At 52.5% G+C, this 18,239-nt stretch overlaps 4 protein-coding genes across 4 annotated transcripts; 2 read left to right on the top strand and 2 right to left on the bottom strand.

The window, feature by feature from the left end:
• Window positions 1–125: 125 nt before the first annotated feature.
• Window positions 126–2,868, bottom strand: HER10_EVM0012679 (exocyst complex component Sec10; the record flags this gene model as incomplete). The annotated part of the gene is made up of 2 exons (XM_035482069.1): window positions 126–2,719; window positions 2,772–2,868. The coding sequence occupies 2 exons, from the start codon at window positions 2,866–2,868 to the stop codon at window positions 126–128; spliced, it is 2,691 nt and encodes an 896-aa protein (XP_035333538.1).
• A 665-nt stretch (window positions 2,869–3,533) lies between these two features.
• Window positions 3,534–8,201, bottom strand: HER10_EVM0013090 (SNF2 family domain-containing protein; the record flags this gene model as incomplete). Its single annotated transcript, XM_035482459.1, has 4 exons — window positions 7,939–8,201; window positions 4,661–7,888; window positions 4,165–4,606; window positions 3,534–4,107 (listed from the first exon to the last, which is right to left on the bottom strand). The coding sequence occupies exons 1-4, from the start codon at window positions 8,006–8,008 to the stop codon at window positions 3,534–3,536; spliced, it is 4,314 nt and encodes a 1,437-aa protein (XP_035333581.1). The 5' UTR covers window positions 8,009–8,201.
• Window positions 8,202–8,554: 353 nt separating this feature from the next.
• Window positions 8,555–9,559, top strand: HER10_EVM0006231 (IGR protein domain-containing protein). Its single transcript, XM_035475823.1, has one exon. The coding sequence runs from the start codon at window positions 8,715–8,717 to the stop codon at window positions 9,390–9,392; it is 678 nt and encodes a 225-aa protein (XP_035332741.1). The 5' UTR covers window positions 8,555–8,714; the 3' UTR covers window positions 9,393–9,559.
• A 5,010-nt stretch (window positions 9,560–14,569) lies between these two features.
• On the top strand, window positions 14,570–16,524 carry HER10_EVM0013134 (uncharacterized protein; the record flags this gene model as incomplete). Its single annotated transcript, XM_035482501.1, has 2 exons — window positions 14,570–15,992; window positions 16,109–16,524. The coding sequence occupies exons 1-2, from the start codon at window positions 15,839–15,841 to the stop codon at window positions 16,522–16,524; spliced, it is 570 nt and encodes a 189-aa protein (XP_035333593.1). The 5' UTR covers window positions 14,570–15,838.
• Between the last annotated feature and the right edge of the window lie 1,715 nt (window positions 16,525–18,239).

Genomic DNA, 18,239 nt, shown 5'->3' with positions numbered 1-18,239 from the left:
GGGTTTTCTTCCCAACGGTTCTGGGAAGATCTAGTTTATGTATTCCACAAAACATCAAGGCTTCATTTTTTTGCTCATCATTTGCATCGTCCAGTCTCTCTCTGGGCTCTCATCCTACGAGCTTTTCACATCAACGAGCACTCCATCCCGTACATGGCCCTCTCGACGTCCTTCCTGACCTGATACCAATCCGCCCGGCGCTGGGCAAATTCGTAGGCCTCTTCGGCGCGGAACACGCCTTCGAAGCGATCCCCGTCGGCAATGATGGTGGCCATCTCCTTTGCGTGACGCGGGTCGATGAGGTAAATCTGGCTCAGCTCCCTCAGCGCCTTGAAGTACGCCAACAGGTCCTGGTTCTTGAGGGTGCGAATATACTCAAAGTAGAGGTTCATGTCGGCGATGAGCTTGATGGCGCCCTCGGTGCTGACGCGCTGGCGCTTGAGGTGCTTGCACACGGCCGTGAAGAGGCGCAGGCCGACCTCGCCGTTGAAGACGTCGAGCATGGACTTGTCGGTGCTGCCGACCAGCATGCGCGTGTGCGCCGAGACAAGCTCCTTGATGCGCTGCGCCGTCGGCGTCGGGCCCGGGTCCGCGAGGATGCCGCCCGTCTCGGTGGGGTTGTAGTCCGTCGGCTGCTGCGTCGTGCCGTGGAGGTACTCGACCTCGTCCATGAGCACGTCGATGCCCTTGTTCAGCCCCGCCGCGACGCTCTCGTCGAGCATCTGCTCCCACTTCTTCTTGGCGATGCCCGACGGGTCGAGAAAGTCGTTCTTGTCGGCAATCTTGGGTCCCGCGAGCTGCTGCTCGAAGAAGACGTCAATCATCTGGGAGATGAGGTCACCCACGTTGACGAGCTCGATAAAGGTTACCAGGGGCGCCACGCCGGACTGGTTGTGGTCGCTGACTTCTCGGGGATTGTAGTGCGAGAGGTGGTCCACGGCCTTGTCAAAGCCAGGCTTGACGTGCCTGTTTCCTAGGATGCGAAGCATCACCACGAATATCGTCTCGCACTGTTCCCGCGCCTCTTCGCCATATTGGCCTCCCAGCTTGATGAAGCTAGATGCCCGCGCCATGCTCGTCTTGGCGACGTGGGTTAGGTTGAGTGCTACCTCGATACTGAAGAGCGTCTTGATACCCTCCATGCGCGACGCCATCAGGGCTGCCTTGGCCGCCAATTCGTCAGTCGGTGCCTTCTCGGGCAGTGGACTCAGCCGTCCGTTCCCATCTACGCCGGGAGCCAGGCTGGGCGTATGCGGCCTCGATGGTTCTGGGGATAGAGCAGCAGTGCCATTTGGCGTCACGGGTTTCGTCGAGGTTCCAAATGAGGGCAGCACAGTGACCGGCATCATGACGACCTTTTTGAATGAACTCAAAAAGTCCTTCTTATCCGCTTGCCTGTTGAAGTTGCTCATGTAGAACGACTCGACCGAGGCGTCTTGCTCCGACAGCTTCTTCTCCCACTCCGCTACCTCTGATTCGGCGTGCTGAGTGAAGAAGTCGAGCTCCTCTTGTAGGTAGAGGTCGAGATGTGGCTCAAAGACTCGTAGCATCATTTCTTTTGCCTTTTCCTCCAGACTTCCCTTGAAAGCTTTTGGCGTTGTCAGCGACTGAAAGAAAAGCATGCCCTGCTCAAAGACCCCCGCCACAGCCCTGAGATACGCCTGCAAGTTCCGGTCATGTGCAGCGTCGAAAAGGGGCGTGACATAATCCATGATGATATCCTCCCTGACTTTTTCCATCAACTCCCAAAACACAACGTCGGGGTTCGCAAACACCCGCTCTATAACTTCCGCCTGTTCATTCATCTTTCGTAATAGGATCTCGAAGAACATTCGCGACGGCTCCAGATTGATGTCGTCTGGATTGGCCCGGTTAATGCAGTCCACTGCGTTTGCCCTCAAGACGTCCTCATCGCTGAAAATGGGGTGCTTCTGCACAAAGAGCTCTGTTCCCGCATTGCCGCCGTTCAGCGCGTGCAGCACATGGGCATACCGTTTCATCCTGTTGTCGACGTCCCAAGACTCGTAGCCCTGCTCGAATTCTCGTAGTACAGCGCTCTCAAAAATACTCGTCATAGTCATTAGTCGTTCCTCCCTCTGATTCCAGCCCTGCGCCCAGTCGCTCTTTGCAAATGTCTGCAGGTTTGAGAGCATCTTGGCTTGTCGTTCGGGGTCTCTGAAGACTTGGAAAACGATGGGATCGGTATGGCTCTTTGCCCTTGCCAGGTCAAAGTAGAAAGGTGCCAATGCGCCGTAAATCTTCCCGTACTCTTCTCTCGCGTGTCCCCTTACACTTTTGGCGCTCTTGATCACGTCTAGTAGTGCTTCCGGGTCTTTGAAAGGGTCCTTCGGCGCCGGAGCTCCCACCGTCATCTTTTCGAATCCGTCGATGGGTGGTGCGACAGATTGGCGCTTCCGGCGCTCTTCTTCTAGTGTGGCATCGAACAACGTGGTACTCGTGGGTTTCGGAGCCATGTGGTTCGCTGGGGCGCCTGGCTGATTGTTGGCTGCGTTCGCTGCACGTTCTGCCGCCTCTCGTCTCCTCCGCACGGCGTCTTCGAAACGGCGTCTCGCCTCTTGCTCATCCCAGCATCCCATGCTCTTCAATCGAGTGACCCATCTTGTATCATCGTATACCATTTCCTGCATTCGTCGGGAAGCTCGAGCGACCTGCATCAGGTCTGCCACGGGGAGGTAATCTAATATGGCGACAAGGATTTCTACCCATTGTCAGCTTTCCTGCGATTCTTTGGTCGGGAAGGGGGAGCGAACCTGCTGGGAGCGTCGGCCTCGAATCCAGCATCTCAGTCGCCTTCAAGGCGCCGAGGATGCCGCCCCCCTGAGGGGCAGTCCCTCGAGACCTATACATGCTGGCGTAAAGGGTATAGCTGGTGCATCTGGGGTATAATCTCGATCGCGTGTAGCCTCGAGGCGGTTGTCAAGCTTTTCAAAGCATGATCAGGCTACCTGATTGTAGCTGGGAAGTTCAGGCGGGGCTGCTGATGTTGTGGTTGGAATGCTGTACAATGGTTTCGATGCTGGTTGCCTGTCGGTCAGCCTGGGGTTCAGTTATGACCTAATTATCTCCAACAAGGTCCCCGCAGCACCTGGCGCCAGTTGTGGTGGGCCCCTGAGCCGCGAAACCCCTAAATGCTTGAGGTAAGGTACCTTACTTTAATCTTACCTCAGTTACTCAACCTTTGGGTTCTTCAACGCTAAAAGACGTGCCTTGTATGCCCTATGATACAGCTTGGCTCAGATTTGGGAAGCTGGCGATCACTCAATTTAGAGCCCTTAGGCCATTGAGTGTTGGGTGTTGAAAGTGAAGTGTGGTAATCTACCTAGGCTAGTAGTGGGCCACACCGCGACGTCCATACTTAAACATACAGAATCCCTACCCACAAATGGGTGCTGGTATTACCAGTGTCCCCCAAGACCAAGTCTACCAAACGCCACATAACCTGCGTTGCCTCGTTGTTCCCAGTATCAAACAGTACACTTCCTTACTCACTGCTGCGTGGGTTGATGGACTGTCTAGTCCTCGGCAACAATCTCCTCCGCAACGCTTGATGTAATTCGCCGGGACACACGCCCAAATAGGCACTCCCAGAGGTCGTCAGTCGCAACCGCCTCGCCTGCATTCTTATCCCTGCTCATCAGTTGGTTGAGATGAGCTTGCTCTAGCTCCAAAGTGTTCGCAGCCTCCAGAGTAGGCTCTTGGACCTCTGGAGTGGACTCCTTGGATTTTCCTTTGGATTTCTGACCCATGTGTTCCATGCGTCGCTTGACCGACAGGTTGTAGATCGATTCCTCTACAGAGCCCTCAATCAAATATAACCAAACGGTCGTCTCGTTCTTCTGACCAATGCGGTCTACACGAGCAATCGCCTGCAATTCGAGCGCGGTATTCAGTAGCGGCTCACACAAGAAGACGTGGCTGGCGTTAACGAGGTTGAGCCCACTCGAATTTGCACGGCCATGAAGCATGAAACACTCAATGCTAGCATCATTCTGGAACTTCATTATACCATTGGGCCTGTCGATTGCGGAGAAGCCGATCTGATAGCGGTTGAATGCTTCGCCCAAGATTGCCAGGAAACTTTTGTATCTACAAAATGAAGGGTTAGTGGACAAATCCAAAGGGGTTTCATGATACTGGACTTACTGGGTGAAGATGATAGACTTGGCACCAGGATCCGATTCCCTCAGCCATAGTATATGTCTGACAACCGAGTCGACCTTTGTCCCGAAAGACATCCTCAATAACTCAATGTCATTGATTTGAGCAAGCTTCTCGGTGCTGAAACGGGAGTATATGCCATTTGTTTTGCCAGCCTCATCTTTCTTCACTCCAGGCGAGGCAGAAACTGGAGTCTCATCGTGTAACTTCAACTCTCTTGGCTTGAGAGTAATATCATGGAGTTCGGTGAGTCGAAGCTTCCTCTTGCACATAGGGCAATTCTGATGAGCCTTATGCCAATGCTTCATACAGTCTTTACAGAACTGATGGCCGCACACTGTCAGAACTCCAATGGTGAAGTTTGACTGGCAAATGATACACATCCGGGGCTCGTTGGACTTTCCGCCGTCCATTTTGAGATTCAGCACTAGAAGACATATTGTTAGTGTGAATCAAGGTAAATGCGTCGGGAAGAACCCACGATATCTGTGCTTCGCCTTTGAAGAATCCAGCTTTCTGCGGTAATTATTCTCGCTCGCGATGCAGGAAGCCACGGCCGGTCCATCATTAGGGCCTTCATAGGGGGCAACACTGTCTGACACTGCCTGAAGTTGTCGATAGTACTCAACCCTGGCATTCATGGCACTTGTGAAGCGGTCGGTCTCTCGTTCCAAAGCTGTGGCCGCTTTGGTCTGAGCGGTGATGTTCGCCTGTGTTTGTTGAATCTGCTTGGTCACAATCCCGTGCTCGAGGCTTGCCCGACCCCCGCCATCCCTTGGTAGCCTCGAGGCAATAGCTCGTAACTCGGCAATAGCACGACGAAGTGAACCGTGCCTGACTGGGGACGGCTTCACTGAGTCCCTGGCGTCATTGAGAGCCAAGAACTTCTCTGGGGCCGGACCATCGCCGTTCTCTGCGGCCGTCAGTGACACGTTGGTCTCATGTCTAACCAACGCATTCTCAAGCCCTGAGATGGCGTCTTGACGGTCAGCAATGGCGGCACGCAGGATTTGCACATGGACGATAAGTTCCTCTTGAATCTGCGTGGAGTCGGTGAACTCTTCACCAGTGACCTCGTTTTCCGCCTCTTCATCGATCAGTGCCTGACAGAGCAAACCGATGAGAGCTTCTCTCCATTCATCAATGCGATCTGCCTGCTCATTAAGGACGCCATATAGTTCTTCCAGTGTGTCAAGCGTCGGGGCGCTTTCCAGTCCCTTTGGCCCGCTCAAGGTAAGTTCTGGAATTTCGACGAAAGACTGGGTTTCTGCTTGGCGTCCCAGCCTGTTCATGAGCGACATTGCTCTAGCATGACTTTCTGAGAGAATCTCTCGTCGGACCTCCTGAGCCTTGCTGTACTCTTCGTCTTCGAGTTTCTGGTACTTCTTGAAGTCATCGGAGTCCGGTTCGGTCATGTCTGTGTTGCTCTTGATTTGGAACAAGGCGTTCGCACAGAAGAACGTGGCTTTATGAAGGACCTCCAGAGCATGCCGAAGTTTAGTGCGTGCCTCGCCAACAAGAGCATTTGTCGCGCCCTCGTCACCTTCGCCTTGATCACTAGCGTCCCCGCCTTGAACTGCGGCAGGAATACCCCCTGATAGCGCACCCACGGCAGCTTTCACCTCCTGTCGGCACTCGGCGACGAGATCCATGGCATCCACCTTGACCTTCTCCCATATCTCGAGAGCCTCTTTGACCCTGGGACTGTTTTCGAGCATTTGGCCGCGTGTAAGCCTGGCCTGTAGGTAGGCCCGATGATCGGCTCGAATATCGTTTTCGCTTTGCTCAATCATGGCATCCAGGACTTCGTCGACTGTCCGCATAGGTCCGACTTTCCGACCAGTGCCGCGTATCTGAACGATTTCAGGATGGAGAGCTGCCTGCCGTAAACGGTTGAGCCACGTTCGCATCTCAGTCTCGTTCTTTTCTGATGTCCAGTCGGGCTTCACAGGGGCACCAAGGAGATCTAGGCCACAACTCTTGGCCATAGTCTTGAACATCTCGCCATAGTACTGCTCTTCCACGGCTGTGAAGGGCAATGTAATGACGTATCGCTTCTGTGGCGGCACGGTGATTTCGTGTCTGACAAGTTGTTTAGTATGGCGCAAGGCAATGCTTCCGAACAGAGACCTAAAAAGAGACTTATGTGACTCCGTCAGAGCCTTCCAAATCTGAGGAGATGATGCATAGGGCTCGTAGCGCAGAAAGCTTAGCAAGCCGTGGAGATCTTTGACGTCGTTCTTCACCGGTGTTCCAGTGACGCCCCAAACGTTGACACGAGGAAGTACTCTTGCTACGATAGCTGCACCGCTCACTCCACCCTCAATCATCTGAGCTTCGTCAAGACAGACGCGCCACCAGGATATTCTCGTCAGGGGCGACATCAAACGGTCGTATTTTCTCTCTTGGCGTCGAGATCTGTCAGGGGGTTTCAAAGCAAAGTGTACCTCTGCAGATAAGACTGGATATGTGGTGATGACCACGTCGTACGAAGCCAAGTCAGCTCGAAGATGATCCTCAGTTTCAAAGCTGACATTCTTACGTCCCGGATAGAATTTGACTCGTAGATGAGGCGCGTGCCGTGCAAGCTCTGCAATCCACTGGTTTCTTAGTGACTCTGGCGTAACGATCAAAGTTGCGCCGGTTGTCAGGAGCTCATCGCCCTCTCGCGTGATAATGTGACTATCGGTCGGGGGTCGGCGATGTAGCGTGACCAGGCCGATGACTTCGAGAGTCTTGCCAAGTCCCATCTCTTCAGCTAGAATCCCTCCCCGAATGTCCTGCTCTGCTTGCTGAAAAGCTGTCAGGTCGGTAGCGACGACATGGTACAGGTCGCTGACATAGAATGATTGTCCGGATTCCCCTTCAGTTCGAACTTTGCGGAAGCTGTGTGCGATATCGGTACCCAGGGGAGGGGGCAGCTCCTCAATGTTTGAGCCTGATTCCGCGCTTGCATCTCTCCAATGAACACCTTCCCGGCCGAGAAGCCATTGAATTGTCCTCTTCTGGTAAGGGTAGAGTTTGGCCGTCAATTCGGGGATTTCGATCGAAAGCGCGTGCTTATCGTCGGCGGGTGGTACATGAGCTGCCTCATAGAAGTCCAAGGGGGACCAGCTCTGTTGTGTCGAACTTGAGGCGGATGAGGTGGTTTCGTCGCGTAGAAAAGTATTGAGGACTCTCTGACTAACTTGGCGCTCATTTGCGGATCGTAGCCAGTTGTATGGTGTCTTCGTTTCATTCCAATAGATCTTGAAGCAAAACACCACGGAGAGAAAGTCTCCTTGAGGGCGCAATGCGACATCAAGTTCCGCCCAGACATCGCCTTCGCCATGAGTTTTCTTCCGTTTCTGGGCAAAGACATACAGACAAGCTGCCAGACGCTGGGTGATGGAGTTCGAATGGGTTGTGACAGAAATTTTGATCCATGGCGCTGACGGTTTGATGCGAGAGGCAATACTAAACTCATTCGATTTCTCTGTGACTAGTTGCAAATGGGGTCCAACATTGTGTCGAGTAAAGGGGAGTGTTTCCTCGGGGCATTTTCGCACGAATTCCAGTTCTTCATCGGCCACAAGAAACTCTTTCACATCTTCATGTGATCGCTTCAATCGTTTTGCAGATGGTTCAGTCGCATCATGGTTCTGGGGTTGAGCCTCATCATTGGACGGAAGGTTCCGCAGTTGGTGAATAAAGTCAACCGGCCAGGGTTCTAAGAATTTTAGTCAGAATACGCATGCTTCCCAGCGAAGGTCGACAAACCATGAAATGAGATTGCAGTGGTCTTTGGAAGTGGCGCTCCGCGGCGAGCTGTCATCTTTGTGCGAGCCATGGTTGATCTTGGTCGCTGTCGCTCACACTATTATCAACGACTTCACCGGGCCTTAAGCGTGTGCTGGAAACATGCTTGCTTTGTTGAAACTGTGTGGACAAGCAGGAAAGACCGAAAAGACGGTTGGAAGGAGAGTGTGGCCCGTATTTAGTGATTCTATTGTCCCTAAAAAATCATTGGAAGAAGAGGAAAATGTGAGGAAGGTAAAGCGCAATATGCGCTTCAGACTTGGAAGGAAGGAAGCTCCTCGGTACTTAGCTTAATCGATAAGCAGGCAGTAAGAGGCAAAGTCGCGTCGCATTGCCTCCAAAGTCGCCTAGATTTTAGCGCGACAGATGGAGGGGCACTGCTAATTTAGCGGAGCTTCAGTGGCAGAACGAACCTCGGCGGACCATGACAACGTGGGTGACAGATCATAGCCAGAAGGGAAGGCGGTCAAGATCATGTGCACAGGCCACATACCATTCGAACTAAACGGCTTACCTAAGGCAAAGTTATCCCGATCCTTAGCGTCGTCGGAACAAAAATTGGGAGACAGTGGACGAGGAACATCGCGAGACCCATTGATTTCGACGACATCACCCACGCAAGCTCCAAGTTGGCCAAGCATCTAGCTTGAGAAGCTCACTTGTCCAAATAGTATGCCAAATAGCCCAAAATATGTGTATACGACGACCAATTGATGCTAATTCTCTCTCAGGTCAACATGAGAGCGCCAAGGATCCAGCAGTTTCTGAGCCCCTTCCTCCACAAGGCCCCCGTTGCGCCGACGTGCCAGGCCAGATGGCTTCATAAGACGAGAGAAATTCCCCCCGTCCCGTCACCGATACCCCTCGTCCCCGATGTCCCGACCCTCCTCAAGGTTCTCGGCCGCGGCCTGAGCCAGCACGTCGACAAGTTCCCGACGTGGGAATCTCTCTTCACCCTCTCCTCGACACAACTCAGAGAGCTCGGCTTGGAACCGCCACGGACGCGACGCTACCTCCTCACTTGGCTCGATCGATACAGAAAGGGTGCATTCGGTGCCGGCGGCGACTTCAAGCACGTGGAGAACGGAGAGGCCTTCCTCAAGGTCGTGCGCGACCCCAAGACAGACAAGAAGCTCGTCGTCAACGTGCCGGCGGGCACCGACGTGAGCAACGCCGCTATCGAAAAGCTCACGAGACCATCAGGATACACGGTTCGCGGCTCGCACACGATCTCTGGCCCCAGCGCACTGCCCCTGAAGGCCGGCGCGGGCGCAAAGGTCGTCGTGTCTGAGGGCATGTGGGAGCACAAGCAGGGTCACAAGGTCGATGGAGGTGAGCGCAGAAGGGCAGAGACTCGCTTCAGGAAGCGCATTGCCGCGCGCAAGGCCGAGAGGGAGGCTCAGGGTCTACGATAAATCGATTAGGGGTTGCGCGACTGTCCCATTTTCCAGCCTCACACCACTTGACACCACCAACTGTACTATATTCATAGATCTTGTACGATACGAGGTTGAAAATTGGACAGCGATCATCGACTGTCTGGATCTTGAAGTCAAAGCTTCTGAATGCTCTTCGGTTCTATTGTTAGCGTGACAGTATGATTGTGCCGTTGGGGGGGATGTCGGCGAGCAGCTCGCCCTCCGATTCGTCCCAGTTCTCTATTTTGGAAGGGGACGCTCGTAAACACGATGCAAACCTGTTGCTAGCGCATGAGCTACAGCATTAGGTACATGACTTGTTCGTCTGACCGTCTAAAGCTCAGAATAACTTGCGTTCTCATTTGGTCTCACTGGGGGAAACTGCATCAGAGCTGAATATTGATCGTCGACAGCGTACCGTGAACGACCATTATTGGACTTGTATCGTTCTCACAAACCAACCAGTTGCGGTCAGCCATGGGGGTCACAAGATTGCCGCGGAGATGCCGTTGTCGAAATGTGAAGATGGGAAACACCTAGTTCTCTCATTACCAGTCCACGGCTCAACCCCTTGTCAGTAGTCCTTGGTAACATGTAGGCAGCGACGGTCAGACAAACTTGACAGGTCAAGACTGCAGCTACGTAGGAATTCGCTTTTCTCAGACCATGGCTCCTGGGTCAGTCGCTGCGAGGTATCGGGCTAACTTTCAGGTTGCTTACTCTCTAATCCAGCCAAGCCAACTTCATCATGCATTTTGCAGGACTAGGATGTACTGCTGAGGGAACTTCGAGGCTAAAGGTAGGAGTCCAATAATCATAAGTTGTCTTTCTGCATTGTAGAAGTCGTCATCATCAACGTGGGCTGCCGGGTGCTGTACATCAACGGACGTCGTCAATTATTTACTTGCCACTGTGTTGGTAGCATATGCTAAACTTGGAATGCCGAAGCACGATCAGTTTACACTATTCTTCATGCTTATAGAGATGAATCAAATCGACTTTGTGGTTTCGATAGAAAGCTTGCAACAACAAGCAGAGTCCGGGTGTAAATAGTGTTGCAAGCTCACCATGAAGAATGAATAACAACACTAGAATATAGCTTTCAGATGAGCAAGCAGACAGTGCCTGCGAATTATTCAAATTATTTCCGATAGTATGCAAGGGAATACCCGAGTGTCGACATGGTATTGATTTCACAACTTGATCGAAGAGCTCACTTTCTGTAGGGCTGAATGTGGCTACTCTACCTCGAACTGACTAACCCAAATCATACCAGTCGTATACCTATGCTTGAAAGAACCGCATTTGAGGCGTTCGTCTAAGTAATTGTGTTAAATCCAACTCTAATAATTTTTGTCGTCAGAGTTGTAAGGGTTGGTGGGAAAACCCTTTGCAACATCTCCATATTCAAGGTGCCAAGCACAAGGCGCTTTCTGTTATCAGTAAGGCATTTTCCTCCCGTGGGTTGTAACCGGGCAGCCCCTGTGCTCAACCACATATGTTCAGTCAACCTCATGCAGGCTGAAGCCACTATTCTGCGGATTTGCAACCACCAAACTTGCGAATATGGGGTGAATGAGAGGAGGACCTGCCGTACTTGGAGCTTTGCATGCCGAATGAGTCTAACGGTAGGAAAGTATCAGACGTGATGTGGTCTACACACCCTCTGCCTGATTGTGCGGGCGAGGCCAACACTGCATCGGCTACCGAAGCTTTGGTGTTCATCGTATGCCATGGCTACCTCAGTGATGCACAGTCGCGGCGAAGCAACTAGCTGTTTGCGAGATTGAGAGCCGGTGCGTTCTCATGTTAGTCGAACGGCACGGCCCCGCGCCGACGATTGCACTTATGGCTGGCTATTTTTGCCCATCCTTCTGACACTAGTATGGAGCTTACTGTAGTACCAAGCTTGTGCACTGCGAAGTTGCGCTGACATGTTGAAGGCAATATGAAAGAAGGTGATGACAGTATTCAGAGTTGCCCCAATTAGGAATCATCGCCCATTTAATATTGGATGAACCAGACCACTTACTTCCTAAGTTGACGACACGAACCACCGAGAAACCTGCTAACATTTAAGCTTCCGTCACTGTTGACCGAAGATAACCCACGCTGACCTTGGCTTCTGGGCAACGGCTTTGGCCCATCATCACGATTCTTAAAGTCTGTGATATGCTATGTGGATTACGAGGTCAACATTTCGATGCGAATGGCACTTATACCTACCCTTCCTTTCACTACTTTCCAATCCTCCATGATGCACCTTGTAATACGGCACGCCTTTGTGATGACAAGCTCTCTGTATGCACCAGTGTAGACCTCGAAAGAAGCTGCCATAGATGGTATAGTAATGACTCCATGCTATTTTCATCGTGCGCCATGCCAATAGCAGCACCTACTGTAACGTATTTACTGTGAGACATGCTGTCGGACTGGCAGATCTTTAAGCGGGTACGGAAACCGGTTGCGACACGGAGACGGAGAGAGATAGTCGGCGTGTCTGCGAGAGGGTGCCAGGTGCCACACCGTCGTCCTATGAAAGAGTTGGTAACGTGACAGACCCTGAAATCAAATTTCAGGCAGAAACCTCCTTCAGGCCGTTTTGAGCAAGGGAGCAGGTGAACTCAAGGTAGATTCGCATACTACCCAAATGCTACTATTCTGCTACGATGGTCGCCGTGAGCGAGTCTGTTAGACTTGTGGCGTTTTGTGAATGGTTGTCCCCATGCAAGCCTCCTAGGCAGATACCTCAGATTGGAGCTACACGGCTGAGACTGAGCTCGTGGGACACCACGTTGAGTCACCGAGGATTGGGAAGGACACCTCATCTGCACCATTGTCACATCGGTTGCTTCGCTCGCGCGGTATATGATTTTTTCTGCTTTCGCAATTTTGGGATCCAACGACCCAGCAGTAAGGTTAAGTAGACGCGGTTAAATAGCACAGCAATTTTGACGACGGCGGCGTAATCAGTCCCGCTCAATCGCCCGCCCATCTCCGCCAGGGCGATAGTATGGTCTGGGCTCCCATGTTGAAGTCCACTGCATAAGTCCCCGGGTTGCAGACGACTCGTCAGCTAAGCCACGCAATCTGTCAAATCAGCGGTCTACCTTACGAAGTACACTAACAAATAAGGGTTTAAACAATTGCTGGGGTGTTTTTTTCTTCCAGAAGCTCGCTTTTGAATGATGACATATTCGTGGTCAACAGCAAGCAAAGGTCCATGCTTCTCTGACTTAAACTTGTTAGCTGGTTCGTCTGAGGTATCTTACTTCGTAACTAGTTCATCTCCACTGGCCGAGAGACCGAGCTGTAGGAAACTGGAAGTTACCCATCATCATGAGATCGAGTACCTACCTTACGTTTGCAACGTTCCAGGCTACTGCCCCGATGGATTTCCCAGCATAACCAGACAGAGTGTAGATGGAGAAGAGAAGGAGTGCCGGATTACTGAACCAGAAAGTGAAGGGAGGAAAGAGTGTTCAATGATTGACGAGGAAGGAGACAGCGTGACCCACCTTGATGACATCAAGCCAATCAAACATTGCTTTCCACGCCAGACAATTAGACCAGTCATTGAGTCTCCAAGCGAAGTTGAGGCTTTTGGCTTTTCCCAAGAACACCCGACAGCGGGAATTTACAGTGCACATGCGCCCGGCGCCAGCCTGCTGTTCAACGACACCTGACAACCAGGACGAGAAATAACGCAGCGATTTGATTGATCAATTGAGATATTTTCAGGATCTGATAGTCACGAGGGCAAACAAAGCCACGGCAGAAACCTGCCGTCCGAATCCATTTGACGCGACGGTCTAATATCGGGTGTGGACCAACCGAGTGTTTTTCGCAACATTGCTTCTGTGAGGGCCGTTAGGGGCAATTCCTGGGTCTATCAATAAGCTTAATCCTCACCGTTCCGCAGGCAAGTCGGAATGTTTCGCACCCAGGACACGCTCCCCTCCTCCTCGGAAGCTGGGCCGCACACGGCAGCGTCTCGAAGGATTGGAAAGACGCTACTTCGTACTCCGTACACTACCTTGGGTACGCTCGCCGTCGCTTATTCCTTCGCCCAGACAAGAGACCAATGTCGAAAGGGAAGGCAAAGAAAAACGGAGCCAAGGTCTCTACGAGTGACTCATTTGTCTGGCGCGACAGGGCCAGCCTCTGTCAGACGCGAACGAATTACACGCCATGCCGTTTCGTCAGCACTCACGTACCTTTGACAGAACGAGGGTGTCAAACTCTCCAAACTCCGCGAAAGACGGCAGATCGGCTACTGTTCTTCGTACTTGCGGAGCTCAAGCTACGACTCATCGATCATATGGACAACGACACCCTTTCTCTCAACGATCAAGTCCGAGGTTCGAGCTGCCCTTCATCCCAAAGCCTGCCTTGCCAGAGGAGTTGGGATGACGGGCGCAAGTCCCGCCCAAGTTTTGCTATGGATGCACTCAAACGTTGTCTGACCAAGTGGTTTGGGGTCGGGGATTGCACGGGAGACGCCTCGATTCATCGAGAAGGGGTGTGGCATCCAGTACCGGGCGAGAGGTGTCCTATCAATCAAGGTCAACTCGCAGCTACGCGGCCGCGAGTACCTAACTAAACTGTATCCGCATGCCATGCAGGTTCGACCCCCCCGCACACCATCCCTGGTTAACACGCACGTCAGGCACAAGCAACAACGTTGCTCTTGGGCGAATGGGCACACTCTACTATCGACCTAGGGCTGATGGCAAATTTGGAGCTGTCGATTCCCCAATCTTTCGGCCAGATGCTGGTGGAAGCTGCTCCAGCGCGTTTGAGCTCTTCTCATTGCGTTGCTAGGAGGTGCATGTACCCTCAATCATGTACAGATTGCGAAAGCTTGGTTCGAGAGTGACAGCCCACTCACCCATTATCAAAGTTGATTTTGGGTGAGAATCTTGTCTTTGTCTACGTAAATCCTGACGTACCAACTTCACGAAGCTACCCCCCTTCAATACGTAGTTCGGAAGACGAAGAGCCCTCGCAATCGTCCTCGACATCGCTGGGCCCTGCTCGCTTATTCTGCCCCGTCTCATCTTGTCCTTCTCCGGCCTCTTCCAGACTCCACCCCGGCCCCCGGTCTCTGTTCGAAGCCTTACCTACCGGAGCGATTCCACATGGAACTTGCGGGTCCCTCCTCCTCGAGTACATGGTCATCTGCCTTGTCTTGGCTTGGACTGGTTTCCTATGAGATCAACGGCACATTCTGAACCCGCTGACGCGCGGAAGTCATTGCGACTTCTGTCCTTTGGACGTCCAATATCTCTATTCCCACTGGCCCATCGTACTTCGTGTCCAGAGACGTAGGCATCCATCACAATGGCCTCCAATTGGCCCTCCCGAGATCGTTCTCGGCGGCGCCCCGGGGATTACCCACCCTCTTCCGGGCTTCACCGATCCGTGCTATGCTTTGCTGCGCGTCAAGCATTTTGTGCCTTCTTCCTTTTACCAACATCCCGGTCTTGAAGGTAGTCTTGCCAACCGCCTCAGCTCGTCGCTGCCCCCCTGCCAACTCCCGTCCCCGTCTACTCTGCGGCTGCTGCGTTGCCGTTGCCACACCCCCCAGTCGTACCTTGACCCGGTGTCGTGGACTCCTCGCACTCCCTTCCCGTAGTCTGCCGCCCCTCTGGCGGGTACAGCTTGATGGGGCCCATGGAGTAGGGAGATGGGGGTGTTCCGCCCCGTCTGTGCTTAGACTTGGGAATCTTATTCTGCACATTCCTTGATGGCGGCTTGCATAGTCCTGCGTCACGACGCGGAAGCCATGGGCGACTGACCGCGTCTTGGGTTGCTTTCGAATCTGCCCTACTCGTTACGTGAGGCTGTCTAGGATCCCCCCGTTGAAAGTGGGTGCTCTCAACTTTTGGTACGAACGCTTACCGTGTCCAAGGTAACATGGCTTGTTCTGATGTGTGGCCTGGAAATTCTGGGTTTCGATATAAGAGTGAGGCTTCTTCCCTAGCTTGGTGGCGATGCTGTTAGTACAGACAGGCAATATCACATAGACTTACACTTACACCCTGTTCACAATACTGCCATTACCTCCCCCACAAGCCTTTGTTACTCCACACCCGCTTTCCCTTCAGACATTTCCTTGATCTATACCAAGTCAGTGTTAAGACCAATCACGCAAGGGAACATATTATACAACACAAGTACAACTGAGCTGTAAGTGTAGGATGTCAAAGTTGTTGGCGGACTCTTCTGACGAACCAAGTAATCGTTTCAGCCTCGTATTGCTGTGGAATAGAGCCACTTAGCTCAGAAACGTACTTCTCAGCAAGGGGTCTAAGAGACACTACCGCAACAGTTGGCATCCTCTCTCGGCCAAGTGAGACCACAGCTCTCTCAGGAGCCACCACTTGACCGCAGAACAAACACCACACTTACTAGTCTGAAACCCGGGAAACAACCGCAACATGTCATCCAAGGCTTCAAAATCATCAGAACAAAGCTCCAAGAAGCACCACTCCTCAAAATCAAAGTCAAAGTCAAAGAACGACGACTGGGCAGAAATCACAGACCCCGAGGAGCGCCGCCGCATCCAAAACCGGCTGGCTCAACGCAAATTCAGTATGTTTTCTCTCTGTGTTCTCCGAACCCTAGAGCCTCTCTCCCCTGTTCCCGGGAGTAGGGGAGTCCTCAAAGAGGAAAAAGACTACAGCAGCCCGACTAACACACAACCACAGGGAAGAAGAACCAAGACAGCAAGGAAAAGGCCGACCGTGACGCAGAAAACGAGACCAACGCCAAGAACACGTACGAAATCGCCTCGGGCTCCTCCGATCCTAGCGGTGCCGGCGCCGGCGGCGCGGAAGAGGGAGCCGAGTCCGGTCTTCCCTGGGGCAGCATCAACATGAACCACGTCATCACCCGCGGCCACGAGCACGAGAGCCGCCGGGGCAGCGGCCGCGACGACTACGTCAGAGAGGACCCGTATTACATGACCAACTACGGCAACGGCTATACGGAGGCGTACCAGCCGGCGGCGCCAGCGAGTTACGGGAGCAGTGGTGGGGAGGACTACTACTACGGAGGCGACTCGCCGTATTATTTGGACTACGATCAGGGCGGGGACGTGAATCAGGGGCATCACAGGCGGTAAGAGAAATCTACAACTCCCGGTAGAGATTGACTGTATTCTGATGGCGAATTTTAGGCGCTAGTTTGAGATTACTTGGGACACTCTGGGCAAGGTACGAAGGCACAGGCGTTAAGGTTGGGATGGGCTGGGCTGTGTTGATTTAGCACACAAAAGAGGAGGAGAAGGCGGGCGCGTAAGATATTCTGAATTCGTCCACGGGGTGGGCCCTATACCTTTGCCTGCTTTTCTTTTACTCGTCTTTCATATTTTCACACCACTCATCCTGTGCTGAATCCCGTTTTTGGAAAAAAGAAGTAAAGGGATGATGAATGTAATCCTGTGGAGGAACAGATGACTCCTTGTCTTTATCAGCATGGAGTTCAACGGAGTCTGGGATCTAATGGCGGACGGAAGACACGACAGTGAAGATTCACCAAGACGGGTCCTGTATTAGATATCACTCTCGACCTTTGTTTGTATTCAATGGCAATACCTCTCATAACTCTCAAGCACCCTATTCAGAATAGAAACTCAAAAATACGAAAGCTGCGCCAGCTATGGCTGGCTCTGGAGCAAACATGAGGGTGTGATCGTCGACGCTGCATGTGCCACTCACACGCAGTAAGCCAATCTACGTGAGGGAAAGTCTGCTGTGGAGTCCATAGAAGCAAGGAAGATCGGTGCTGAGTAGTGAGCTGATTTTGCCTACATTACATCGAATACCGGAGTTGAAAATATGACATTCAAATGACTGGTACCTGGTTAACCCCATACTGAAGCTGTATTTTGTGGGTGGGGAACTAGTTCAAGGTGTCGCCGCGATGTTAAACGAAGACGCACATCATTTCCCGTTGCTAGACATGTCATCGTCTGAACCCGACATCTGAGACTGTGTCCAGGGTGTCTCTAATGATGTATAGAATGCACGGAGACCCTTCAGAGTACCGCCGAGACACGGCAGTTTCTATCTAAAGCCGGGGCTGAACAACCCTTTGACGCTCGTGTAAGTCGGATCGCGTGACGACAGGTCTTGGCGTAAGTTATGCATAGTCAGTAGCGATGTCCCGCGACAGGCAGCCTTGGCTGATGGTGTGTATGCCCAAAGCTTCGTAGGAGGCGTCGAGGCGGGCTGCGCGTGTGAGACTCGCAGCGGTAGTGTACTACTAGAGGGGTGACTGATGCCAGGAAGACAACATTTACGTGAACAAGGTACCGTTGCATAGGCTGGATTCAGGATAGCGACACAAGGGTGTCGTAGGCTGAGGTAAGTAAAAAGTATACAGCTCCAGAACAATCAGGAATGCTCTTCACAATCTTGGAGCACCGTACTGCCGGTAAATCGGGCAGTGCTCGGCCGCGATACGGGAAAAGAGGGGCCGTAGTCTAGTTCCTGACTTTCTGTCCCGTCATTCCGGTTAAGGCAGGTCAAAGCTTCCAGGGACCTAAGATCAGTACGTACCTCCCAGACTGGTCCATTTCCCAGAATCAAACACCCCACCTTGCAGGGATCTAGCATCAAGGTCATATCTTACCGCCTGGCAGAAAGCGATCCCGCCCAGAATTTTTTGTTCGTTGCAACTCCACCAGTCGGTCGCAGCCCGGCAGAAAAAAAAAAAAAGGACCCAGCCACTTCTGCCAAACGCCCGAAGGACAATCGGCCAGTCCATGGTGGCCAGTCCATTGCAACACCACTCCAAGACTCCGAACACCTGGAATCGCAACGAAATCGGGACAGC

The sequence above is a fragment of the Colletotrichum scovillei genome (assembly GCF_011075155.1).
Source record: "Colletotrichum scovillei strain TJNH1 chromosome Unknown Contig00006, whole genome shotgun sequence".
NCBI lineage: Eukaryota > Fungi > Ascomycota > Sordariomycetes > Glomerellales > Glomerellaceae > Colletotrichum > Colletotrichum scovillei.
Note: the sequence above shows the minus strand (reverse complement) of the source record. Positions and strands in the feature narration are given on the sequence as shown.

What these genes read in the sequence shown, in the direction of transcription:
- HER10_EVM0006231 (XM_035475823.1), top strand. Translation starts at nt 8,715, where the DNA reads ATGAGAGCGCCAAGGATCCAGCAGTTTCTGAGCCCCTTCCTCCACAAG.